General features: G+C 41.3%; 4 protein-coding genes across 4 annotated transcripts; 2 read left to right on the top strand and 2 right to left on the bottom strand.

Moving 5' to 3' along the window:
- Positions 1 to 376: 376 nt before the first annotated feature.
- Positions 377 to 1,132, top strand: MELLADRAFT_71902 (uncharacterized protein; the record flags this gene model as incomplete). The annotated part of the gene is made up of 1 exon (XM_007410292.1): positions 377 to 1,132. One exon carries the CDS (start codon positions 397 to 399, stop codon positions 634 to 636), a length of 240 nt encoding a protein of 79 aa, XP_007410354.1.
- Positions 1,133 to 1,476: 344 nt separating this feature from the next.
- MELLADRAFT_77808 (uncharacterized protein) lies at positions 1,477 to 3,587 on the bottom strand (the record flags this gene model as incomplete). The annotated part of the gene is made up of 2 exons (XM_007410142.1): positions 1,477 to 3,077; positions 3,148 to 3,587. The coding sequence occupies 2 exons, from the start codon at positions 3,437 to 3,439 to the stop codon at positions 1,858 to 1,860; spliced, it is 1,512 nt and encodes a 503-aa protein (XP_007410204.1).
- A 19,512-nt stretch (positions 3,588 to 23,099) lies between these two features.
- On the bottom strand, positions 23,100 to 25,674 carry MELLADRAFT_77807 (uncharacterized protein; the record flags this gene model as incomplete). Its single annotated transcript, XM_007410141.1, has 8 exons — positions 23,100 to 23,343; positions 23,413 to 23,477; positions 23,544 to 23,579; positions 23,650 to 23,727; positions 23,794 to 23,838; positions 23,909 to 25,369; positions 25,426 to 25,453; positions 25,544 to 25,674. The coding sequence occupies 7 exons, from the start codon at positions 25,581 to 25,583 to the stop codon at positions 23,459 to 23,461; spliced, it is 1,707 nt and encodes a 568-aa protein (XP_007410203.1).
- A 1,191-nt stretch (positions 25,675 to 26,865) lies between these two features.
- Positions 26,866 to 27,610, top strand: MELLADRAFT_106648 (uncharacterized protein; the record flags this gene model as incomplete). The annotated part of the gene is made up of 4 exons (XM_007410293.1): positions 26,866 to 27,110; positions 27,224 to 27,281; positions 27,357 to 27,449; positions 27,527 to 27,610. The coding sequence occupies 4 exons, from the start codon at positions 26,866 to 26,868 to the stop codon at positions 27,608 to 27,610; spliced, it is 480 nt and encodes a 159-aa protein (XP_007410355.1).
- Between the last annotated feature and the right edge of the window lie 283 nt (positions 27,611 to 27,893).

Raw genomic sequence — 27,893 nt, 5'->3', positions numbered from 1 at the left:
CAACTTACAAATCATCAATTGACGTTGAATGACACTTTGCAAGTTTGTGAAACGCTTTCCAAGGATGAGGATCATTTGATTTATCGACTTTTAAAACTATCTTCAATTGATTTAATTGATTTCCACCATGGATTCTTAAACAAGATGAAAACCCATGATCAAGATGATCATTCAAACCAGAGTTTATCCAAAACGTTAATGTTAATTAAAGTTTATAAACGGTTTCGATTGACTTGTAAACCTAAGCTTGAACCTATCGAACTTCAACATCAAGAAATCGAAACCAGTTTGATTAAATTGATTAAACAAACCATTCAAGGTTTAATGCACGGGAAAAGAAACGAAATCGAATTAAAGAAACTATGGAATGAGATTCGAAATGAGCCATGGTTATGTATGAGATTAGGTTGGGGGTTTAGAGATTTTGGAGTGAAGGTCTTTGAGAGTCAAGTCGATGGAGTTGATCGTTTTGATCATCATCATCATCATCATCAAGAAGATTATCGTCATCATAAGAATAAGAATACAAATACGAAGAAGAAGAATCTTAATGGATTTAATGATCATCAAGAAATTCGTGTGAAAGAGTTTAAGAGGTTTTGGGCTAATCAAGTGGCAATCGAATGTGTTAGATAATCCTACATTTGTTTTCAAACCCGATTGATTTTCCAATTCATTTGTTTTTGTTGAAACCCAATCTTAGTCATTCTAGTTTTTTCTTCTGAACATGTGGTTTTTTTTTCTTGAGAGGTGGAGGTTTAGATTTCAGTTTGATAAGAATCAGTTTTGGTGGTTATTTTTTTGGGAGACGGCGGAGGTATTGGGTTTATATGTAGATATATATCAATTCTATGTCATGACTCATTGGATTATCAAGAGAATTATACTTTTAGATCATGTTGGATTGGTTTAGAAATTGATTGGGTTTTAGAAAGATTCACATCTGGTCCAGGTGTGTTTATTAATTTTGATTGGATTTTAGTCAACAAGTGTTTTGAAGTTTTTCATAATCTCATAAACTAAAGTTCTTCATGAACTTGATAAATTAAACTGATTTAAAATCAATGGTTGAGAATCATTGAATGGTTTTCTCATTGAATCCATGAAATCGATTTTTCTTGATTTCTTTTCCAACTCATCATTACATCACTTTTTATTAACTTTACTGTGGTGTGAGTCAACTCATGATGGTCATTAGAACATCTCCCATGCAGGTCGGTCTGCAAACATAACAATTTGGACACACTCATAAGCTTTGTGTTTGCAAACCTGGCTCACCAAAAGACCATCGCTGCGGTCTGGCCTCAACTTCCAGCACAACCGGTCTCACATGATTGGTACTCCAAGTATGAAGGACCAACCAAAGAAACCAAATCGAAAAGCTTTTTTGTAAACAAATTCAATCCTTGAACCTCTTACTCAAAATCCAAAAATCCAACAATTTTTTTGAATTTAATTTTCCTCACTTTTTTCTTTGATGATTTCTAAAGTTTTTTTTTGTCATTCATTATATATAAAACCAGATACAAAAAAAAAATCAATTTTTATCAATATATCAAAAAAAAAAGTAATAAAAAAAAGTACGTATGCTAGAGAGAAGAGAAGAGAAGAGAAGAGAAAATAAAAAACAAAAATCACAAAAATCACAAAAAATGCTTTTACAACTCTCGACGGTTTTCTTTTTCGTTTCGTTTCATTTATAATTCAAAGTTATTTTTCTTTTCTTTAAGTTAAAAAAAAGATAAAATAAAAACTATAATCAAAATCAATCCACTAATATTTTTTTTGCCAACAACAAACCAAATCACAATCCAATCGAAACCACATCCTTCAAATTCGGTTTGGGTTCCAATTTTTCTAATCAAAACTCTTCATCCAACAAATCAAAAAACTTATGAAATCCATTCTCTTCTTCTTTTTCTTCTGATCGTTCTTCTTCTTCTTCTTCTTTGGTTTGATGTCTTTGACACGATTCAAAAAACCCAAATGATGATAATGAATTCTGAAGGGTAGAATCAAATCCAACATCTCCTTTGTTTTGATTTGAGATAGATTCCAGGCCAGCCAAGACCACATCAACATCCAATTCAGATCGTTCGTTTGAGCCACACAGTTCTTTAAATTCCAATTGATCCGCTGCAGGGAAACTTCCTCCTCGCTTGCTACGAGGCGGCAATCGGTGAGAACCGGGCCAAATTGATCGGATCGAATTGAACGGAGAGGTAATGGAGTCACTGCTTTCTTCTCACCACTAATTAAAGTAGGATCTAAAAAACTCGGATGGGTTGAGATTGATTCATGATTCGGATTAGGTTCATTGGGTGTTCTTGATGAAGAAGATGGTGAAGAAGATTGATTGGATTCGGTGGGAAATAAGATCGAATTCCAATCCATTGAAGAAGGGAGACTTGAATTAGGTTCAGAGTTTAATAAGTTTTCGAGTTCTTCCTCTTTAAGGATCAAACCTAAAAGTCCATCATCAAGCTCAAAAGGAGCTAATGAGGATGGTGAAGAATTGATTGGGATGGACGGAGGTACGATTGAATTGATGGGTTCTTGATGATCGGTGATGTTGTTCGTAAACGGTTCAGAAAAGGTGGATGGTTCAGATGAACGCTTGAGTTCGAAAGCTAATCTAGCTTTCAATTGAGCATTCTCTTCCTCTAGAAGATGAATACGGACCGTCGAGAGATATTCTGCTTGAGCAGGCGATAAAGTAGTAGGAAGACTAGGAGCAGATGAGATAGATTTTGAATCAGTCGAATCGGATGAAGGAAGAACAGAATCCTTGGAAGATGGTGAAAGGATGATCGAAGGATCGATCGCATCAGATAAGTTTGAATGTGTTTGATTGGATGAATGAGTCGAGAAGACATCCAAATCAAAAGTCAGATTCGAAATTGAATGATTCAAAATCGATGGTGAGGGTTCTAATGAGACAGGGTGAGATTGATGATGAGATTGATGAGGACAAGGTTGAGATTGGAATTGAAGAAGTTGAGATTCTAATTCTTTGACCCTTGCCTCCAATTCGGTGACATGTTCTTTCTTTCGATCACGAGAAGCTTGAGCAGCGGCTAAAGGATCAAACCAATTGAATTAGAATTTAGATGAGTTTTGCAAAAGCATGAAAGGAGCTAGACTTACTTCGATTTCTAATCATTCTAGCCATTTTACGTTCTTCTTTTGTCATGCCAGGATGAGGGTTAAAAGGATCGAATGGTAGATGATCATAATTGTTTAATGATTTAAATGATTTGTTGGGTTTTGGTTCGAGTTCATCTAATCTTTTACGTTTAGAAGAGATTGAGATATCAGAATTGGAAGAAGATGGAGTAGGAGAAGAAGATGAGATTGGGATAGAATGAATTGGATGACTAGTAGAATGGATAAAAGAGGAAGTTAATAAATCAAGTGAATGAGAAGGAGTCGACATCATTTATATATGGTGGTTTTACAATCTTTTGATGAGAATGAGATAAAGTATAAATTTATAATGAAACTTGAATGGAATGATATATGATCTTGATCTTGATAGTTGTCTCGTAGTTCTTATGGATTATGATTGGGATGAGATGAGATGAAATGGGATGGGATGGCTTCGACTCTGACTGAGTGGTAAGACAACACAACCCCTTAAACCCCCCCTTCAACGTGGAACCACCTAGAACTTAGGTTTAAATCAAACTTAGGTTAACCCTACTAAAACTTAAATTCAAATCAAACAACCCAACCGCGGATTTATGTAAAGAAATCGAGAAAAAGGTTTCAAAGGTTTATAAATAAACTGATTGAGTAAAATTGAACTCGTGTAACTCGTTTTAAGAAAGACTTGTTGAAGGGGTTCGTTTTGAATCTTAAATTTAGAAAACTTTGATCGAAAGAAAGAAAGAGACGGTTTTAAAGTAAGTAGGTAAATGAATCGATCAAGAACTTTTTGAAAAGGTATAGAGAGATGAATGAGGAGAATTTAAGATGATAAATCTCAATCGATGTCAGAATTGAAAAGTGGATCAAAAGTAAAACTGTTCTTTAAATTGTAAAAAAGGTTTTCTAGGGAAGATGATAAATAAACAGCTTTGAAGACAAACTTCACCAAATCGTCAAGGGATTCTTGATTTAGCTGACTCGGTCGGATGAACATCATCAAGAATTTGATTGAATCTATTCTCCTTCAACAAAAAGCCTGAATTTCGAATTCCTATCGTTACCTTGACGTTCTTTGACGTTCACATCCTTATCAATTCTTTTCCATACTTTTTAAAATTAGATCAATTCAATCTCAATCTTTTCATTTTGGATTTCAATTGGCTTTGGTTCATAGCCTCGTTAAATTTATTTAGCCTGATACGTTTGTAGTATACATACATATTCATACACAGCCACTGCTTGCCAATTCAGATCATCCGAAAGTTGACGCCAAAAAAACACCGGTGCAAAAAAACACCATAAACATGCACTAAAGACTCATCAAAGGTTTTTCATTTCAAACTTCATCCATTTTGTAAAGCTTGCGATCTCTGGACAGCCACTTTTCACTTTTCCATGCCATGTACCATACAAAAAACTGGTTCAATTACAAAGATCTCTTGTGAAAATAAAGATGAGGTGATCTAGAGTGATAGTTTAGGACTTTTAAGTCTTGGCTCTTTTCTTGGGGTATCTTTGAGGGCGCGACAAACGGGCTGGTGAGCGGCTTACATAGTTTGCTTGAGGAAATCTTGAGGTGTGGATCAGTACTGCCTGGAACTTCATCCTTCTAGAACCTCCTAGAACTCCTTCAATTTCAATCCATACACCTCTTGACATCTTCATAACTCATTATCTTTGTACTTTTCTTGAGTATATCATTTGTTTGAAATCCAAAAACTTACCATCCTTGAAGAATTTGACCTTTGTTTCAAAAAAAGACTTTTGATTGATGGTCTTATCATTTATGTATGTATGTACCCCTTTTCTTTTTGTGGAGTAGACAAAGGAATCAAAAAGATTGATTTTTATATACATAGTTATAATTAAATCAAGTTATAAAGTGATTTCAAGTTTGTTTATGTACCTGTTAAAACCATTTTTCTTTAAGAAACTTCAGAGATAGCTACGTATCTCAAAGAAAGCAAAAAAAAAGCTTTGTAATATCCACAAAATTAGACTTTTAATTTAGGACCTTTAGAAAGGTGATCTGTTTATATTTTTTAAAAAAACAAAATAAAATGAGTATATTTTACAACAACAGACAATTTGTTTTGGTGTATGATTAGTGTCAAAATAAACAAACTTGAAAGACATTTAAATACAAGACATAAAATTAATTTAATTCAGAAAAAGAAAGACTTGGTGAATAAGAGGTGAGTTGGAATTATATATTTTTTTTTGGAATATTCATAAAAAAAACATCAATTGTTTCCAAGAAAATCTCCAGTGTTGTTAAATCCACATTTCACATGTTTGTTCTTTCTAACAGGTTATACATGTAGGGGGTTAACTCATTAATTTAACAAACTTGCCAAATCTATTGATAAAATTATCACACTTGGACTCAGAGGGATTTTACATAATCCTTAGCTTGACAGGCTGGTTCATTGAGTCTGACTGACTGTGTTGCCAAATCTCTACTCAAGCACTGTGGTTGGTCTGACTCACAATTTCAGATAGGCATGGTGACAACTCATATGATTATGCTTATAAGATCACCTGTATTAGTAATGCTGTGAAAATAAAATGAAACTTAAGTCAGATTGTTAAGCAAATCTGGACTGACTTTATAAGATTGAGATGCCAAGGATCCATCAATGATTGAAGAGGTTTCATGCTTTGTAAAGGTCTATGGTTTGGATAAACCATCTGATTGGTATAGATATAGGAAGAACTGATGAGGTGGGAGTATCAGAAAGGTTGGACAACAAACATTGAAGACAAAACCATTGAGAGTGAGGGCTTGAAAGGCAATGCTGAAAAGAACCAATCTATTTTTGATGCTTGTCATCTGCAATCAGACGGAGTCTAAATCAAACAGAGTCTCTTGCTCATGCTCACCCTCACAAGCAGCCTCCCTGATCAACTCCCTGTGAGCAAGAGGGAGGGACTTTGTTGGGTTTAGACAGGGATTTTGAACAGTCTGTACTTGGACAAGTACCAAAAAGTGCTGTATTGCTGGACTGGAATATGGCTCTGCCTAGCAAAGATTGCCAGAGACCTCAACAACCATCTCAACTTCACTCACAACCAGTCTTGGACCATTCATCCAAGTCAAAGTCTCTCAATACAAGCCAGGTATCTGCGTGTGGTGGGTGGCCTGACCACAAACATGCTTGTGTTTCTAGGTGAGCCAAGTTAAACTTTCTTTTGATGAGCAATAAGTTGAACACTCACTTACATTGCTTCCTCATTTAGATGAAATTTCAATCCAAGAGTGGTTCCTTAGACAAGAGAAAGGCAGGGCAGTATGTGGGTAGTGTACCAAACAAGTACCTTGGAGTTGCTGTGGTAAACATTTTTTCCTTCTCCCAGAGATTTTCAGGGGTGGTGTATTGGATGTGGAGTGCCAAGGAGGAAGATATGATTGCCTGGATTTTGAGCGCTCTCTAAAGCATTGGCTTGTATGTTCCCACTTTGGTTCCATGGTCTACTTTGTGTTGACGTTTATTTTTCTAGAGCTTACAGTCATGGATCCAAATCCCAAATCTAATTCAGGATGGGTCTTGAACAATTGCTGTATTGATCACAGAGGACAAGTTGCTGAGCTAGCAGAAGAAATATGTATACAGATCATCTACCTACCACTGTATTCACCTGACCTCAATCTGATTGAGGAAGCATTCAGTGTCCTCAAGTATCACTTCCAAAGAACTCAAATCCTGATGCAAACTGCAGCCACAGAAAAAATTGACTTAATCATTGATCAGATGTCGGAGATATTTTTGGGAGTCCTCATGCATTAATTATATGCTCTATGTGGCTATCACAAGAACTCAAATCCATAAGCCCCCACTGTACAGCATTTCCCCAGAATTTATGCTAGGAGTTATGTTCAAAGGGGGTGATTCTATGAGGGAACCTGACACACTCTGCTTGTGACTTGTGAGCCTCCAGAGGTTATTTGACCAAAGTGATGCCCACAGAATGCCTTTCATCACTGCTTTGTCTTATGCATGTATGGTTGCTTAATCCTCTTGTTGAACCTGGGATTTCCAAAGGCCTCCTTGCTCTGTCATCTCACCAAACATACACTCTCCTAGGTGTTCTGATGCTAAACCAACTTTTTCACTTTCCTGTGAAGAGAAAATTTAAAAGAATTTCCAACATTAACATCACTGTACCATTCCTCTATTTCTATGCAGAATCTGCTCTTCAAGAGACACCCTATCACAAGCAAATATTTCCCTTTGACCTCATCTGTCATTTTCACTCTATCTTTTATTCATTTGAAAGATCTTATGTTTCTGCTTTCCTACTCTTTGTAACCTGTCAACACAGCCAGAAAATTTACCTCAGATGTTAAAATCCAAGGAGACATCAGATTTTGACCCCAAGGGAAGCTCTATCCAAGGATCCAATCCGAGGCAATGGCAACAGCCAAATTTTGCCTCAGAGGCATTCCTTGGGTGCCCTTGTCCTTGGGGGGGCATCCGAGGACTCCTCAGATGTTTGTTGCCAAGACAACTATGTGGGCAGTGCAAAAGCAAATATCTTTGCTTTCTGCGGAGGTATCATATTGCAACTTACCATTCTGGGCTGTACAGTACATTATTGCTAAAAATCTATCTGGGCTTTCATTTTATCTACCACATGCTTTTGCTTTATCCCTTTGTCTTGTAAACATCACTTCCATTGATTGTTTCTATATTCTCATGTTCTACAATCATGTTCTTCCACCACTTTCAAAATCCATGCAAATTGTCTATAAATCATCCATATTGGATTTATTGATGATGAGCATTCTCAGACCTCTCTTCAAAAAGAATGATTTCAAGATGCATGGAAATTCCTATAAAATTATGACAATAATTTGACACAAGACAACACAGGAGTCATCTAGACCCAAAGTGAATTGCGGAATACCAGGCCTAGTTCATAAAGAACATCAGAAAACATTAACCTCCAATAACATGAATAGAAACTCAAGAACTGAAAGAATCCAATAAAGAGAAAGAGGGAAGAAAAAGAAAAACAACAATAATCTAGACTCTAAATGTATCTACTGTACTGTATGACCTGTTACATGTCTGTTTGTAAGTGTGACACCTTACAATGCATTCACAATTACTCTTTTTTCTAAGCGCTCACATCTTACCAACTTTTCAAGTACAATGGTAGATAGCTGCACCATTCAACTGATAGCAGAAACACTCCTTCAATGCCAAAGCTCTCCACATCTTCCTTTGGCCAATATTGTCTTGCATTCCACTGCATACAACTCCAAATGCACCATTTGAGAAGATGTTCCAAAACACCTGATGGTCCACAAATCATTCAATTGTCGAATCTTATTGCACAGCAATTCAAGCAACATAGGTGACTCATGATCGCTTGTTTATTATACCCGTTGCTTACTGTCACTGTGGAAATTTGTGCTACTGGTTAATTACCTATCATTGCTACCACAGACTTCCAATATGTATTATGTAGGCATTAATCCTTGCAATTCCTCAATCTTTATTGTTTTTACATGTCTACACCACACTGATTTGCAAGTCTTTCCACAATATTTAAATTGAATCACATGTCTATTTGTATCCTTATGTGAACTGGCAGGTTGTGTGCATTGTAGTATACCAGCTCAACTTTTTTGTTTGTTGCCAAATTTCAAAGACATTTATTTGTTAATTTTGATCACTTACATTGACTTGGTATCTTCTGGATTTTCCTGTTTTGTCTTACTTTCCTGTTTTTTTCTTCTTCACTCAAACTTTCCCTCCTTTCCCATGACTGTACTGTTTCCATTCTCAATCTATCATTAGTTTGATTTTGGACATCAGACATTGGCTTACAAATATGGTATCTGAGTATTTTTTATTGCTTCTTTGACCTTGGTCCCTTTTGATATACCTTTATCATTTATGTTTTTCCATTCTCATTGCTTGAACCTGACTCTTTTTGCATGCCAACTTTGTGATTCCTTTCTTGTTTGAATACAGAATGTGACAAGTGCTAAAGTAACAACCTGAAATTTCAAAGATCAAAATTTCAGAATCCCCAAGTCAGAAATTGAGAAAACTGGATAAATTCAGATTTAACTGTGATATTCTGTATTTGAGGAACACATGGTTTCTGCCCCTTTTCACCAGTTTCCAAACCACCACTCCAACTTTGGCTAATTTGTTGGCACTTTGGCACAAATAATATATGAAAATTTCAAAAATGGAATGTTTCACATTACAACTTTCACAAAATGAGAAACACTTTGAACAGAAACCTTTTCTCTACCACAAGTTGATCATAGCAATCTAAACCTACTGTTTACACAACAACTTGACTCCGAGATAAAAAGCTTCAAACTTCAAGAGATGGACCACCTAGATGGCTAGGTGATCCAGGTGAGATGCTCCAGTTGATTGCTGGATTATTGACTGGAGCAATAGACCACCTAGCTGGCTTAGTGGTTCAGGTAAGCTGCTGCAACTCATTTCTGGACAATTGACTGGAGTGATGGACCACCTAGCAGGCTAGGTGGTCCATCTTTCAAATTTTGAGGCTTTGTGTCTTTGGAGTCAAGTTGTTGTGGAATCAGTAGGTTTTGATTGGTGCGGTTGACTTGTGATGTGGAAAAGGTTTCTGCTTCATATGTTTCAGTTTGTAAAAGTTGTAATGTGAAAATTTCCAATTCTTGAAATTGCCATGTACTATGTGTGCCAAAGTGCCAACCAAGCATCCAAAGTCAGATTTGTGGTTTGGAAACCAATGAAAATGGCAGAAAACATGGTTTGAGCCCAGATTCAAGGAGTTTTGGACCAGTATTTGAGTTGAATCTGGGGTTTTATCCAGTTTTGTTCATTGCTGACCCGGGGATTCTGAATTTTTGATTGTTGAAATTTGATGTTGTCACTTTGACACATCTTGCATTCTGTATCCTCATCATCATGAAACTGTTATCCTTTTTTGAATCAATCTAGTTGTTCAGTCCCTTATTCAGATCACAAAATCTTGATACTGCATACATATTTTCCTCTGATTATCTTGATGGATTGCTCAATCATCATCACAATACTCTCAAGATCATAAATTTGATTCAAATTCATTATTTGGTCCAGATAAATCTAGATCCTTCTAATCTGATTACCAATCTGGATCTGAATCAATGATTTCCAATCTGTCTGAACAAACTGTAATTCCCATCAAGTAAAGCAAGATTGAAAATAACACATCAATTACCTACTTGTGCAAATAGACATCACCATTCATCAATTCACTTCATTTGATTCTATATATTTCAGTTTTCATTTGGAATGATGGTTGAGTTCTTTGATACAGAGTCAATCTTTATAAATTTGCAGATGTCCATCTAATCAAGGTTGAAAGTATTAAGACTTGTTCATGAGAGCTCATATATCCTTTTGGAATGCATAGAATCATGCAAAGATTATCACTAGGATTTGGGTAAGGAATTTGATTTCATCTTTTGACACTTGATTCATATTTTCAAATCCTAACGTATCTATCCATGTTAGGCTATGCTACAAAGGCTGGCATATATCAAATTAACACATCTTCATTTGTTTGATTACAACCCCTTGAGTCTAGAATCATGGAAGGGAAGTAGCAAGATATAAAGTAGTTGATGTCCAATGCTTCCTCAAAACCTTAATCTACTTAGATATAAAGTATGCTTCATTAGGTGACTTGAAGCTTGAAGACCAGGGGTGGGATTGTCAGCCTATGCACTAGTTGGACGTAAGGTGGAAAGAAGGACAGTTTTCATTTGGAAATTTAAATCTTATGTTACAGCAAATAGAAGAAAAGCATGAAATTGGGGATGTTGACTGGCAGAGCCTGAGGTGATCAGCAATGTGAGACAATCATTGGAGGACTGGGAAAAGGGTCACCACTGTAAAAGCTGGGGAACACTGGCAAATGATTGGGAGTGACCAGTTGGGGGGGGGAAGATGGCCATAGTTGTTGTTGTGCACCACCATACTGGAAGCCCAAGTAGTGTTGGCACTGGCAAAGGTGAGTAACTCCAGGAGGAGTCAAACCAATCAATGCATCTTTTTCTTGCTCATAGCTGCCAACATTGATCCAGGTGGCTCCTGGCTGGGTCATAGATGGATTTACCTTGTCCACGCCAGGTACACCATTTGCCTGAGAGAGATTCAGAAAAGTTTGAGTTACTGAGTAAGCATCCTCTAAGTATAAATGGGAAAAAAATTGCATCAGTGTTTGCACATTATGTTTACAGGAACTGAGAATGACAGACTGAGAAAGGTCAGTTAATTTACCAGGAAATGAGAAGGAAAGATGTGAAACTTACTCCTTGAGAAACCAAGGATCCCTCACTGTCAAAGTTGCTGGAAATGGTGCCAGAATTGTTGAGGGCACACTCCAGAGAGCAGACGGAGTTCTGGTGCTTCATAGGGTCCTTGTGGATAATCTTGAATCCCGTGCTAGTGGTGGTGGGTACAGTTGAGGCAGCAGTTATGAAATCTTTGAAAGAATCATAGTCAGTAATGGACATGTTGTGCTTTCCATTATGATGCTTAGACCCATTGATGTAACCCTGGATATCCAGTTCACTGCCTAGCCACGCATGTGTGCTTTAGATCCATGGGGCAGCAGTTTTTAACAAGATTGAAAAATTAACTGCTTAGGGTAAGAATCCAAAAGAAGAGATACTTGATGCTCTTTGTAATGATCCTTATATTGAGTACTATGCTTATAGGGAGAGGAAGGGTCTTTTCACCTCTCTTGTTGTATTACCGTTGACCTCACACTGCAATCTAGTTAGCATTAGGACAGCACCTTGTCGCCTCATCATCGTCCCCGCTGTGTTCTGGATCATAACATATTGCAGTGTCTCACTACCTGCAGCGGACGACTAGATCGAATCTCGAATTAGAATACGGGGTCGAAATTGAAAATTAGAATTGAAACTGAATTAGAACCGAAAGCTTAAATTGATTGATTGAAACTTTATCTGAAGAAATAGCAAGAAGACCCGGACTATCACCGCAAAAACGGCGAACTTTACAGCTCCTGCAGAAGGACAAGAATCAGATAACTCAACTGAATTCGAAACTGTATCGGCGCAAGAAGTAACTTTAGAAGAATCCGAAGCAATGGATGATCTATCGGCCAATATAGCCAATATACTTCAGCAGCTGACAAACTTAAATTCAAAACTAGAAGAAGAAACTGCTCAGCGTAAGGCAACTCAAGACGAATTAGCCTTAGTACAACAACAGTTGAAAAACTTTTCCCAGGCTTCATTGCAACCCCCTCCTACTACCCCGCAACCGCCACCTCACGTAGACAATCCCATGACTAGCGACGTTAAGGAACCTATCACGGCGGCAGATTTCAAATCTCTCATAGGTTCAACCCGAGGTCCGAAAGTGGGAACCCCGGATAAGTTCGACGGAACTAAAGGAGATCTCGCCGAAGCCTTTGTAAATCAGGTTGGCTTGTACTTACTAGCAAATTCTCACGCCTTCCCGGACGACAAAACAAAAGTCATCTTTACATTATCGTATCTGACGGGAGAAGCGAACCAATGGGCGGCTCCGTTCTACAAACGACTATTGCGGCCCGAAAACGAAGCACCACTTACTTGGGAAGAATTTGCAGCTACCTTTGAAGCTACGTATTTTGACTCAGACCGTCAAAGCCGAGCACAACGCGATCTTCGAGCACTACAGCAAACAGGATCAGTGTCGGAATACACGACAAAATTCATGTCTTTGGCAGCTAGAACGGGTTGGGGAGAGATGGAACACGTTAGTCACTACAAGCTAGGATTGAAGCAAGAAGTCAGGGTCAACATGATATTAAAAACCTTCACGTCATTACCGGAAATAACGGCTTATGCGCTAGCAATCGATAACGAACTACATCCAGGGGCAAACCGTACAATCAATCGCAACACCACCATCACACCAACCCCAGCCCGAGACCCCAACGCTATGGATTTATCTAGTGCTAGATTCTCAGTCTCAAAGGAAGAGTTGGCAAGACGGAGTGAACGAGAGTTGTGTTTCAAATGTGGTAGAGGTAGACATAAAGCAGCTGATTGTGGAAGGAAAGATGAGAGGGGTAATTGGATTAGAAGTGGAGGAGGAAATGCAAGAATTGCAGAATTAGAGACTCAATTGGCGGAATTGAAAGGAAAGGGTAGAGCTGATGAATCAAAAAATGGAGGGACTCGGGATTGATAGATGTGCCTATCCCGAGTAATGAGGAGGAGATTATTGGAATTGGAGCTGTCACTTATTTGAAACGCAATGCACGCGATTCGCGCCTTTTTATGAGGTTACCATTGTCCCAGCCCCAAATCCTACCCTCCCTTGCCACATCAGACTCACCAATAGCACTTTGCCTCCTCGACTGCGGCGCCACGCACGAGGCAATTAGTGAAGCATTTGTCAGAAAGCACGGAATTCACACGAGCAAGATGAACACACCCTGTACTGTTAGTGCTTTCGACGGTCAAACCAAACAACTCACCGAAGAAGCTCATCTCATCATTAACGACGACACGACACCAACCCGATTCATTGTAACGCAATTGAAGAACTCATACGATGTTCTGTTAGGCATGCCGTGGTTTCAGACGCATGGTAATCAGATTGATTGGGTAAATGGAACTTTTACTACAAGTTCACCTACTGATATTGCAGCCGCAGAGACGGTTTCGCTGCTACCGACAACACCCTTGACGTCAAAGGAGGACCAGAGGGACGCTAGGAATAGTAGCGAGGGGGTATGTATTGGCGCTGATGACAGCAATAATACACTAATACCCCCGCAATGTGAGTCATTTTTAGATCCTGTTAAATATGACCTAGAAACAGCTGGCGACCTTTCACATTTTCTAGAACTGTCCCATCCACGACTCACGGTTATACCGACGCACGAACCAATGGAACCCGAAATTGCGACTGAAATATCAGTCTCTTCCATACCGACAACACCCTTGAAACCGAAAGAGGAGCAGAGGGACGCTAGGCAATGTGAAGAGGGGGTATGTATTGGCGCTGATGACAGCAATAATACATTAATACCCCCGCAATGTGAGTTTGATAATGTATCAGATCCTACTCACCCTGAGACAGCTGGCAAGTGTGATCCTTTTCAAAATAGATCTTCACCAACGGCAACCCTACCCGAATTATGCACGGCGAAGGCCTCTTGGTCAACGGCGGCGAGGATAGCAGCTGAAGGACACAAAGACGTCAGCAAAACACCGGTCAAAGAACTCGTACCAACTAGATACCATAAGTTTATCAACATGTTCACTAAATCCAAAGCTCAAGGACTTCCACCAAGGAGGAAATTCAATTTCAGGGTCAACTTCATACCCGGAGCTACACCACAGGCGGGCAAAATAATACCGCTATCTCCAGCTGAGAACGAGGTGCTCGACGCTATGGTGGACGAAGGATTGGCAAATGGAACCATCCACCGTACAAAATCTCCTTGGGCGGCTCCGGTGTTATTCACGGGCAAAAAAGATGGTAAATTAAGGCCATGTTTCGATTACAGAAGACTTAATGCACTCACCGTCAAGAATAAATACCCCCTACCTCTTACCATGGACCTCATCGACAGCTTACTTGATTCCGAAAGATACACCAAATTGGATCTAAGGAATGCTTATGGTAATATACGGGTAGCGGAGGAGGACGAAGACAAATTAGCGTTCATATTTCGAGCTGGTCAATTCGCCCCATTAACCATGCCCTTTGGGCCAACGGGTGCGCCGGGGTGTTTTCAGTATTTCATACAAGATATACTACTTGGTAGAATTGGAAAAGATGTGGAAGCTTTTATCGACGACATAATGATTCACACCAAGGAAGGAGTCGACCACGAACAGGCGGTAGAAAGTGTCCTAGAAATACTTAGCAAGCACTCACTATGGCTGAAGCCGGAGAAGTGTGAGTTTTCACAACCTGAAGTCGAGTACCTGGGACTGATAATCTCAAAGAACAAGATCAGAATGGACCCAGCTAAGGTACAAGCCGTGACAGATTGGTCAACCCCAAAGAACACGTCTGAAGTCTTACGTTTTATTGGATTCTCAAACTTCTATCAACGGTTCATAGGACAATTCTCAAAAATGGCAAGACCTCTTCATGATTTAACAAGAAAAGATGTCACGTTCAGTTGGAACAAAGAACGGCAGAAGGCATTTAACGAACTAAAACACGCGTTCACGTCGGCACCAGTACTCAAAATCGCCGATCCATACCAGCCATTCATCCTTGAATGTGACTGTTCTGATTTTGCTTTAGGTGCGGTACTGTCACAAAAAGGTAACGACGGGGAAATCCACCCGGTAGCCTACTTGTCGCGCTCACTCATTCCGGCCGAGCGAAATTACGAAATATTCGATAAAGAGCTCCTGGCACTCGTGGCTTCATTCAAAGAATGGCGTCAGTATTTAGAGGGAAACCCAAATCGATTAGATGTGGTGGTTTACACCAACCATAAGAATCTTGAAAGTTTTATGACGACCAAGCAACTTACTAGACGACAAGCACGTTGGGCGGAAACACTTGGTTGTTTTGATTTCGTAATTAAATTTCGCCCAGGCCGGCATTCAACACAACCAGATGCATTATCGAGACGGCCTGATCTACAAACTTCACCGGGGGATAAACTGACGTTTGGTCAGCTGTTAAGACCATCGAACATCACTCACGACACTTTCTCCGAGATCGACGCATTCGACGCCCAGTTTGACCTCGAGGAGACAGTAGAACACCCACAAGCACCTGAGTGGTTTCAATTGGACGTGCTAGGAATAGAGGCTACTGGCGAGCAGGAAGATCAAATGGAATTCAAATCAGACCAGCAATTGATGAATGAAATCCGTACAGCCATGAAAGAAGATTTGAACCTACAGGAATTAAAAACAGTAGTCCTTAACCCTGTTTCGACCAAGGTAAAGGCAGCATTGACCGAATACCAGATTGTCGATGAATTGCTATACAAAGGTGGAAAAGTAGTAGTGCCGGAAAATGAATCTTTACGAGCTGATATCCTACGCACCTACCACGACAGCAAGCTAGCCGGACACCCAGGGAGAACGAAGACCTTAAACCTCGTGAAAAGAAATTACACCTGGCCAGGCATGAAGAATTTTGTTAACAGATATGTTGAAGGCTGCGCGTCATGTCAGAGAGTTAAACCCTCACTGATGAAACCCTTTGGCGCACTTGAGCCATTACCAATCCCAGCAGGTCCATGGACCGATATCAGTTACGATTTAATCACTGGACTACCGGCCTCACAAGGGAAGGACAGCATTTTGACAATCATCGACCGTCTCACAAAAATGGCTCATTTTGTACCGTGTAAGGAAACAGATGGCGCTGAGCAACTGGCTGATATTATGATGCGAGAGGTGTGGCGGCTTCATGGCACACCAAAAACTATCATATCAGATAGAGGTAGTATTTTCGTATCAAAGATTACATCTCAGCTGAACAAACGTCTTGGCATCAAGTTACTCCCTTCAACCGCGTATCACCCACGGACGGACGGCCAGTCTGAAATAGCAAATAAAGTAGTGGAACAATACTTACGCCACTTTGTTTCGTACCACCAGGATGATTGGGCTGCATTACTCCCACCGGCCGAATTTGCGTACAATAACAGCACGCACACCTCAACAGGTGTATCACCATTCAAAGCAAACTACGGCTATGACCTTAACCTCGGACCAATACCTTCGGAGGATCAGTGTGTACCAGCAGTAGAAGAACGACTACAGCGGTTAGCGGAAGTACAGATGGAACTACAATGTTGCATAGCGGGAGCGCAGGAGTCAATGAAACTCCAATTCGACAAACACGTACGGTCAACACCGACATGGAAGGTTGGGGATAAGGTGTGGCTCAGTAGTCGCAACATCTCGACAACACGACCAAGCCCAAAGTTGGACTATCGCTGGCTAGGACCTTTCAGTATCGTTAAACCAATTTCCAAGTCTGCTTATAAGCTAAAACTGCCGCTGACAATGAAGGGAGTCCACCCTGTATTTCATGTCTCTGTTTTAAGGAAATTCGAGCAAGACACTATCCAGCCACGGAAGACCGTACCATCACCTCCAATTGAAGTGCAAGGAGAGGAAGAATGGGAGGTAGATACAATTTTAGATTCAAGAAAACGCTATAACAAATTGGAGTATCTGGTGAGCTGGAAGGGGTATGGGAAGGAAGATGATTCGTGGGAACCAGCAAGCAATTTAAGCAACGCACAAGACATGATTACTGAATTCAATCAACGATTTCCAAATGCCTCAAGTAAGCACAAAAGGTCGAGGAGAAGATAAGTGTGGGTCAAGCTTTTTCCCACTGGGTTTTTTAACGCTGACCCAGGGAAAGAAGGCAGGACAACAAGAGGAGTCTGGGCCTTAAAAGGGGAGTACTGTAATGATCCTTATATTGAGTACTATGCTTATAGGGAGAGGAAGGGTCTTTTCACCTCTCTTGTTGTATTACCGTTGACCTCACACTGCAATCTAGTTAGCATTAGGACAGCACCTTGTCGCCTCATCATCGTCCCCGCTGTGTTCTGGATCATAACACTCTTTGACTGAATGGAATACAATCCTTTGGTGAAGGAGCACGTTTAGCACTTCAAGTGCTAAACACCACTTGTGTTGACAAGACACAGGCCACCTAAAATATTACGAGCCCCAAGCTCAAGACAAACCTGGAAGAGGGTGAGGAAGATGAAAAGAATAAATAAAACTACTGTAAAAGATAAAAGAAAAGAAAGTGTAACAGTATGAGAAAGACAAAGGTTTAGCAATGTTTGTAACAAAGATAAATGCAATGAAATTGTCTTCTTAATCTCAACTTTAGAATATATTTCCTTGATGGGGAAAAGATTCAAAAGGGAGTGGAAGAGGTTTTGATGAGGTAAAATCAACACTGACAAAAATTTACACAAACACAAAATGATACAAAAAGCATTGGACATGCTTCCCCCAATTCATCCCAATGTGGACATTGTCTTCTTTCATAATCCTCTTTTCTCAATTCACCGTAAGCCTTTGTCCCAAGTATTCTAATATAATCTACCTGGATTGGTGACCATCAGTCAAGTTCCTTCCCTTGATGGTTTCCATACCTGTTTCCAATAAAACACCTATATAAAATTAATACTGATGATTCTCTATGACCTTACTGCTTTTGACCATTGCACACCTGCTTTACACTCCAACACTTAGACATTTGTCTCTGAGGCAAATATGCAGGCAGTGCATCAGAAGGATCAATATTAATGGCTGGTCTCTTCAGAGGAGAGCTTTGGCTTGTGTGATAAACAGTCAATAAATGGGAGTTTGACATGGAGGGTGGTGTGTATTGCAAAGAAATCAAAGGATTGAAGATGGAAGGGCTGATGTGAGGGTTAACTGAGGATACCAAGGACCATCATGAAGTGGAAGGACCAAGGCCTGCTAAGCTCTGACTTAACTTGTAGGGCAGGGTGTATTTCACAGGTGATATCAGGGGGGAATGGGAACTGTGTATATCAGGTTGCATGAACTTGGGAGAGGAGAAACATTGGCCAGACTGGGTAAGAAAACATTGGACTGAATGAGGAGGCTGGCATCTGGAGAGATTCTACATAAAAAAACTAATGAGTGCAAACACCACCATACACAAATCAAAATCAACTCACCATTCTCCAGTACTGGATAACAAAACCTTTGACTGCATGAGAAGGGTGGTGGTTGGAGAGATCCTACGTAAAACACAGTTGATGAGTGAGAACACCACCATACAAAATCAAATTGAACTCACCATTATCTGGTACTGGCTAATGGAGCATTGGACTGTGTGAGTGGGGTGGTCATGGGAGAGATCCTACTTAAGAAGTAACAACAAGATTAATGTGAAGCTTGCACAAATGGGCAAAACAAATATAAAATCACTTGCCTGTCTCTACCCATTGCTTGAGCCAGAAGTGCCAGGTAGCTACAAATGTGAATTAACCAGGGAGGTGGTCTTATGTTGTCAATTTGGTAACCAGTGCACCTACAAGGACTATCAAACAATGAAAATCAGTGAAATATTGGAAATCTCATGAATTCACAAGAGTTAAAAAACAGACCAACAATGGATAGTGGTTGAAAATGTTTTGGGTGACCATGATGGACAGTTGTGTCTTGCTTGTCAAGTAGGGATGATTGTGCTTTGTTTGCCAATTGATGGTGGGAGATTCCTTTTATGGACCTCAATGGGAATTAGGACTGCAATCAAGACATGGTTTTCAAAATCTATGGCTGGCCTTTGTTTGTCAGAATTGGTGGGTGATTAAATGGTTGACCAAATATCTGGATTTCCAACTGGCCCTTGATGCCTGGGGTGGAATCAAGTGGAAAGTGAAAACCTTTTCACAGCCTGATCCTATACTGTTCTTACTGGATCTAGAAGGTATTGAATTATGAGTTCAAAGAACAGAATCAAGATCCACTGTTGAAGCAATCTTCTGACTTAGGTTAGAGTTGGCCAGTGCATACCACCTATATGGGGCTGTATTGGCTGTAGTTAAGCAGTGGGTTCGAGCAAAAGATGAAAGAAAAGTTCTGACCATGACAAGAATTTGTAGAACAGCTGTAATCACAGCAAGTTATCAGATTCACAACAACAGAATCTCTCAAATTGAGACCACTCTTCTTCAAGAACAGGAGAGAGTCTGAAACCTTAGACAAGGACTTGTTTCCAGAGTTTCAAAGTGTACATAAATGAGGAAGGACAACTGGAAAAGGAAGGAAGACAGTTATGGTGGTGGTGAGTCATGATTGTCTAGTTTTTCTCATACCCCCACTGTTATATTTATCACCCTGTTTAATAGCTAGGTGAATAAAGGTCAATTGGTTTCAACCTCAAGACTTGATCAAATGCTGTATGTGGATTTTATTGATGGAATGTCTTGATTTCATTTGTCAGGAAAGTCAGATTGAATTTGAGCGCACAAACAAATTTCCATGTCCAACAATTTTTGAACCTTCAATAATATGGAATTGGAGCTGAAATTTTCCAAAGCATGGTCATGTAAGACTCCATTTGACTGACTGCCTGACACCTCACAGGTCTCTGATCAAGGTTCATCAGTTTTAAAGAAGAATCAAGTCACAATTTCATTTTTTAATGCATTGCTTAAAGTGCCTCCTGAGCCTATAGCTATCAGGCACTATGACCACTTGTGCTCCGCTCCGGTAAAAACCCCAGTGGGGAAAAGGACGTGTGCTGGCTGTTTAAAGTATTACAAGTGTGGCAATAGGGTACAAGTAATGGCGCTAAAGGCTATGGTAATGTGGTATGCTAAGGTGAAACAAGTGAATGGTAACATGAAATGAGTGAAGTTTAGATGGGAGGATTGTAGAAGTTTGACTTGTCTTGAGGGGATTCCTCATTTGTTATGTTAGCCCACACCCACCGGTCTGTAAACCACCAGGTTGAGTTACAATATATGGTGATGCTCTTGAAAGCTTTTGGATTGTGAAGAATGTCTGAATTTTCCTTTTCTTGGAGGTTGTTGATGGCTTCTATGAGTTTGGTCCTTTGTCATGCATATCTATGGCACACAAAGAGAAAGTGATCAATCGTCTCAACCCCTTCTTTGCATTCACATATGGGGTCAAACCGCTGTTGATGTTTGAAAAGGTATTGTTTGAGATAGATGTGGTTTGGTCTTAGCTGAATGATGGTGGAACATTTGTGCTGTAGGAGTAGTCCTAATGCTTTGCTGTGTTTTGCTGGTGATGGCTTGTGTCCTAGTCTTTTGACGTTGCTAGGAGAAAAATTGTTATCTCCTAATTTTGACCATGCTTTGATGGTGGTTGTGAAGCCTGCAAGGGAGGGGGTGGGCGTGAAAGTACTTGGCAAGTCCCTTTTTGCCAAGTTGTTAGCAATTTTATCACCAACCTTGTTGCTGTTGATTCTGCGGTGGCCTATTGAGAAACGCTTTTCTTCTACTTACACTAGTAACCATCCATTCTTCCCGCTTTGAGTGTTTGTTCTTTATGTTTCTATTTTTCCTTCTATTTGTTGTTTGTTTGAATAATCCCAATGTGGTGAATGAGAGTCACAATTATCTTACGATTTGTAAACCTATGTCTAGAGAAATTCAGTCTATAAAAGAACTTGACCATGTTTGTAGTGGTTTTTCTTCACTCAATCATTGTCTCGTCTTTTCTCTCGCACCTACAAACAGGTGCCTAATTTCTCTCATAACTTATTAGTGATCTTGGACTCATAGCGCCCTCACTCACTAATTGTCGTGATTCTTCAGTCACCTGCCGTTTCCTATTTCATCATGGCCTGGGCATCATCTGATAGTTACCCTTGCATATGGGAAAGCCTGAAACAGATAAGACAGAAGCTTGAAGGTTTCTTTTTGATCTAAGAGTGCAGTGATTGTTGGTGGACAGTTACCAAGATCCTTTATTACTGATTGGTTATCGAGTATAATCGAAATTTTTCTTGTGTACAGTGTGGCTGTTCGTAAAGCGATGGTGAGTCCAATGTGTACTCCTCTGTACTCGGCTTGGTAGATTCCATGTAACCGAGCCTTGCCTAAATGCTGTGCAATTGATTTATGAGTATTTTGACACCACGCTGCTGCAGCGGTGTTTTTTGTAAGAATCCTTGAGCCATCCGAGTAGATGACCAAGTGTTGCTGTGACGCTTTGAGTTGTTTGGTGCGCAAGATAGCTATGTCTTCGTCTTCTTGTATGATTGTCGAGTAGTTTGGTGGTTTAATGAGTGTGGTTGCAAATATAGGAAAACATTGATGTATGCTTTAGTCATATGTGATTAATGAATTTTTGTCACAAAAATACTCAAAGAAAGTCAAAGGGTCCCTGCAAGTTCAACGATCGCAAATCCACCACAGTGTCCTTCTGCCTTGCGGAAATCATCCATACCTTTACCCCGTTTTTCAAAACTATTCCAGTCTTATCTCCCTTGGTATCACAGCTCGTGACCATGTCATTGAGAAACGATATTGATAAATTTTCTTCCTCCCTATCAATTTGTATCACAATGATCGAAGTGCTGAATACACAGGTTACATGGTATCCTTGACCTAAGTTTCTACAGTCAGACGCTGGCTTCAAAACCCTGAAGCTTTGAACCTTGTCAATTTCGTCTCTGCTCAGTCAGGTTACATACCTTGTGGCGAGCAGATAAATAAATATGGAAACAAAGCTGAGGAACCAAGTGTTGAGTGTTTGTCTAGGTGACGATCTTATTGTCATTCACAGAGAACGGATGAGCTGATCTGGAATCGAAACTACACAAAGAGAAGTTTGGACTCTGGAAGTGAAGCAGTATCTGAAGCCCATTGCTTCGTCTACAAGACAGAGGTGTAATCTCTGAAGCTCATAAGAAGAAGCCATAGTGTGTCAGGTTGAACCTGTCGGAAAGGAAATGAGAAACCGCCTTCGGATTGATAGTCAGAGATCATGTAGCTCGGCGTAAAAGAGGGATCAGGCGATGCCAAGAAACACGGACTACTGGTACCATGAGTGGTTTGAGTGCGGTCATGGGTCTGATTCTCAGGGAGGTCAGCGAGGACTATGTATGAGGTTCGGTAGCTTGTATTTGTGAGGCAGCAACGGGTGACTGCGAATGAAGCTCCTGCGAAGTTGGGCAAGGCAGGATCAAAGAATGGGTGGCAGATCAAGTGGCATCGAGGGGGTCGAAGAAGGGGAATTGGGGCGAGATAGTCAAAGGACGCAGGCTCTTAGGGAAGGATGCAGTGGAAAATGTGGAACAAATAATGACGAGGGCGAGCGGCAGCGTTTGGAAGGGTCGAGGTAGAGGTGTGAAAAGCAAAGTTGGTCACGATGACTACGGTCATTCGAATCCACGTTCAACGAACGTTTGGTCAAGGGAGGGGCCACGGGCGAATAAAGCAAAGAAACTAAAGGCAAAAATATTACGACACGAGGCTAGGTCTAAACGGTTGAACGAATGTGGCATAAGGAAAACATTGAAGCCGGGCAAATGAAAATTGCAAGAACGAAGAAACGGAGGAAGAAACAAATTATGAAAAAGCACAACGACGGAAAGCGACGCGGTCATTGAAAGTCTCAAAATGTCGGAGATTAAACATGCAAAACGGTCTGGTGTAAACAGCAAAACAATCAAGCCTCAAACACGTTGAATGCTATGAAAGAACAGGTAGCAAAAGTCAGCAAAAGTCAGCAAAAGTCATGGGGCAAGAATAAGGACTGACTTTGTGACGGCGCAAAGGTGACCTCAGGAGACTGCGTAATACAGTCTCATTGACCGCCACCGAGTCTAAAGGACAAAAAGTGGTAAGTCAAGGTCCGAATGTCACAAGGTCAGTGAGGAGAAAAAACAAACAGGCTGGTGAGACCGCCACCGCCACCACTGCCGAGCCTAAAGGACACACAAGGTGGTAAGTCAAGGTCAAAATGGCCAAATGGTAGCGAGCAAAAAAATGACGAACATGCTGCCAAGACCCCCGCCGTTTGCTTGCTGTGAAGTTGAATCTTGAGTTTGACTTGCTGAATCACCGCCACCGAGCCTAAGGTACCAAGAAAAGTGGTAAGTCAAGGCCCAAATGTCACAAGGTCAGTGAGAAAAAACAAACAGGCCGGTGAGACCAGCACCGCCACCACCGCCACCACCGCCGAGCCTAAAGAACACACAAGGTGGTAAGTCAAGGTCAAAATGGCCAAATGGTAGCAAGCAGAAAAATGACGAACATGCTGCCAAGACCCCCGCCGCTTGCCTGCTGTGAAGTTGAATCCGGAGTTTGAGCTTGATCCTTGGGAGGAAGTTGAGTGAGGCCCTGACCGAATTGGTCGGCTTGGTCTGCCGGCGCGAATTGACCACCTTGCTGACCTGACTGATTAGGGGGGGCAAGGTTGGCTTGGTCGAAGCCAGAGCCAGGGCCAGGGTGGGCAGGGTTGTAGCCAGGAATAGGGGAGCCAGGAACCGCGCCACCTTGGCCGGGGGTAAAGGGAGAAATACCATCGGTGTTGTCGGTAGGGTTATAGCCGGGGGTAAAGGGAGGAATACCATCGGGGTTGTCGGTAGGGTTATAGCCGGGGACAAAGGGAGGAATACCATTGGGGTTGTGAGCAGGGTTATATCCGGGGCCAGGGAGAGGTCCAGGGCCGGGAACGGGGCCAGGAGCATAGCCGGGGACGAATGGGGGAGGTCCCCCGGCGTAGTCAGTGGGAAAACCAGGAACAGGGCCGGGGACGAAGGGGGGGACAGGAGATCCACCAGCATAGTCATCGGGGAAGCCCGGGCCAGGAACAGGAACGGGGACAGGACCGGGGACAGCAGGTGGCAACGTCGAGGTAGGGTCAGTAATAGTAGGTCGGCCACCAGCATAGTCATCGGGGAATCCCGGGCCAGGAACAGGAACGGGGACAGGACCGGGGACCACGGGTGGCATAGTCGAGGTAGGGTCGGTCACAGTGGGTGGAACGATTGGTGCATTTGGAACAGGATCGGGGCAGGGTTCTACAGGTGGGGTTACTGGCACGTCAACCGGGACTGTTGGAGGGGGTGGGGTGGATGTCGGATCAGTCGCAGTTGGTGTATCGATAGGTTGCTCAGGTGGAGTGTATGGGACAACAGGGACATTGTTGGTAGGGTTGTCAGACGTAGGAACGGTTCCGTTAGGGGGGCAGGGTACTGCAGGGTCGACCGGTGGTAGATCAGCGGGTGGTGGGACCACGGTGGGTTGGTCAGCGGGTGGTGGGACCACGGTGGGTTGGTCAGCGGGTGGTGGGACCACGGGTGGCATAGTCGAGGTGGGGTCGGTCACCGTAGGTACATTGGGAGCCGGACCGGCGTAGTCGACAGGAGGTCCATTGCCGGCGTAGTCGACAGGCGGCATGACGACGGCGGGAGTGGTTGGAACGACATCTCCAGCTGGGGCTACGGGGGTGTCAGCAACTGGCATAGGTGGGGTCATCGTCGTGTTGTTAGAAGCAGCGGGTACATCGGCTGCAGGCATGGCGGGGACTGGAGGCGACGTAGTGGTATCCACGGTCGTGGTGGAGTTGGCATCGGTAGGAGCAGTCGGCGCCATTGGTGTAGCGACTGAAGTCGAATCAACTACGGTGGGAGTCCCGTTGTCAGGGCAAGGAGGTTTGGCGTAGTCGTCTCGTTTGCCGAAAGCTCGAGCGATACGCTTGTGTTGGGTCGAACTGATAAAAACACACGATCAGCGGAGTCACAAGCATGGACTTAAGAGTTCACTTACTCAGCCTGCACATTGGAACAGCCAAGGGCTGGATTAAAAAGAAAACAAAGGCTTGATCAGCGGTTATGCAAAAAATGGAAGTAAACAAAGAGCTGGAGCCCATGAGCAGACTATTTACCTGCAATGGCGACGATGACAAAGGCAACAGAGATACGCATATTGTAAAGAAAGTGAGGGTTTTAGACTTAAAGAGAGTACAGGTGATATTTATTTATTTAGTTATTTGAATATAAGAACAGGTTGTAGAGGGAGTTAATGACCACAGTAAGAAATCAGTAACAGAGATGACTAGGCAGATGATTAGAGGAAGGAGGGAGGCAGAGGAGACGGGTCTCTTTATTCGGCTGACCGAGCTAATTCTTTCCTTAGTTTATTTCCTTCATTCGAGAACAGCCCCCATTCGCAGTGCCCATTCGTTCCATAGCCCCTAATTTCACATCCAAGAGTTGACACAATTTGAATTCAAAAAGATCATTTAAAGCTTCGTGACGTAGTTGGATGTATATCAAACATCGACAATTTGTTTATTCAAACGACATCGGCGTGATTCTAGTCGGACGGTCGCCTTCTTTGCAAGATGAGTGCTCCCACGTTTGAATTGATACTAAGGCTTCGAAAAGTCAACCCTTGACCAAGACATCCTTTCTTGACATGTGCTTGGAACACCGCGTAGAGAATATATTCAGATTTCATACATTTTGACCTGACGTGATTGCCAATAGGATGAGAATTGAATGCTTACTTGAGTTGATTCCACTGGTGCCAATTTCTAAGTTTCATAAATCGAAATTGAAATCGCGGATGATTTTTTTGTAATTTCATCAAAATCAACAAAAGATTATCGTGAGATCGATCAGCACAGACATATCCCTATAGCGAATTTGCATTTTACAGCTACATATACATACAACTCGATCATGTCTTACATACTAGCCTGAGAGCTCCTCATTTTATTAAATATAACTATTGCCGCATGTTTCCAAAGGAGTCTGCACAGCCCTTTTAGACTTCTGGCTAGAATGAGCCCATATTTCAGTTGTCGGAACATCAAAGTCACACCCGTGGCCAACTGTGCCACTTTTTCCCTGCGCAGGAGGGTGTTTTTTGCAATTTTTTTGACAACGTAAAGTCATTTTACGTTTGTGTCAAGAACGTCAGCTAAACGCTATGTAAAATTTATGTTTCCAGCGGCGCATTGGAAATTGGGGATGCTCTTCCCCCGGAAAAAGAATAAATAAAGAGGCCTCACTTTGATAAAAGCGGCAACTTCGTTTGACTCCACCCTTTTTTACTCATTGGCTTTTGTAACCACAAAGCATTTATCAAATTTGGAACTTACCATCATTGAAACCTTTACACCACGCAAATTTTATTTATCAAATCTTCACAATTTCGTAGACATTTGATTCCAAACTTCGCATCTTACACTTTTGCAACAACATGTACTCCTTCATTGGCATCTTACTTTTGGTACTTGCATCTAGTAGATATGAAGTTCTTGGTGCTTCACTTCAACCTAGAGCTGTTTCAGATGGCTCTTTCTATATGTGCACCAATGGAGGTCTCGCAACCTACTGTATGGGTTCAATCCAAACAGCATGGAACCAAGGACACTTCCAAGTGATCACAAGCGAGCACAAGTTCTTTTCGGATCCAGCGAATTCTTGTAAGGTTACATCCTGGTCGTAAGTCTCTCTTTTCTTTCTCCAATTCTCTCAGGTGTTCAACTTCTATCCTTCACTCATCAATTTTTCTGCTTTCTGCATCCTCGCATATATGGACCTTGAAAACCTTCTAGGCTCGATTGGAACACTGTAAGACTGCAAAGCGTCAACCAATTTCAAGACGCTGCCAGGGTATTTATATCTTAAATTGTCTTCAACGTATCCTCAAGCTTATAACTAATTTTGCTTCACTGATCTTTCCTTTAGCAAATGGATGATTTTTGCATACTTTCTAAGCGTCCACTTGCTAGCCCGTCAGTAGACTTAACAGAATATCACAATGCCTACGTAGGAAGAGTAGTAAGTTTTAATTTTGATAAATCAACTAAATATGAAAGGAGTTCAGAGATTAATTTTGATTTTACGACCTATTTTAGAGCAATGGATATGTTGTGATTCAATTAGATATCGAACCAGCAACATATCGATTTCAAGGTGGTGCTGGTGGAGTGCATGCTTGAGATATTCCCCAAGTTTCTCTCCACTTTCGTGTCTTTACAAACAATACATACGGTTTTCTTTTAATCTTTTGTTTACACTCATTAGTATTGCGGTTATACTTATGTTTATTTTTCTTGCTCTGCTCTCATCAATGATCTTTGAAATTTTATCGTTTGCTCTGTTGTGTCTCCTGTGATCCACAACTTTGTGAATGGTGAATTTTAAGTCCTACAAATTCTCGATCTCATTCAATCACCACTACTACATTTGCCATTGTTATCAATCTCACCGTTCAAACTTCCT

The sequence above is a fragment of the Melampsora larici-populina genome (genome assembly GCF_000204055.1).
Source record: "Melampsora larici-populina 98AG31 unplaced genomic scaffold MELLAscaffold_19, whole genome shotgun sequence".
NCBI lineage: Eukaryota > Fungi > Basidiomycota > Pucciniomycetes > Pucciniales > Melampsoraceae > Melampsora > Melampsora laricis-populina.
The sequence above is the reverse complement of the archived record's forward strand: the minus strand, read 5'-3'. Positions and strand labels throughout refer to the sequence as shown.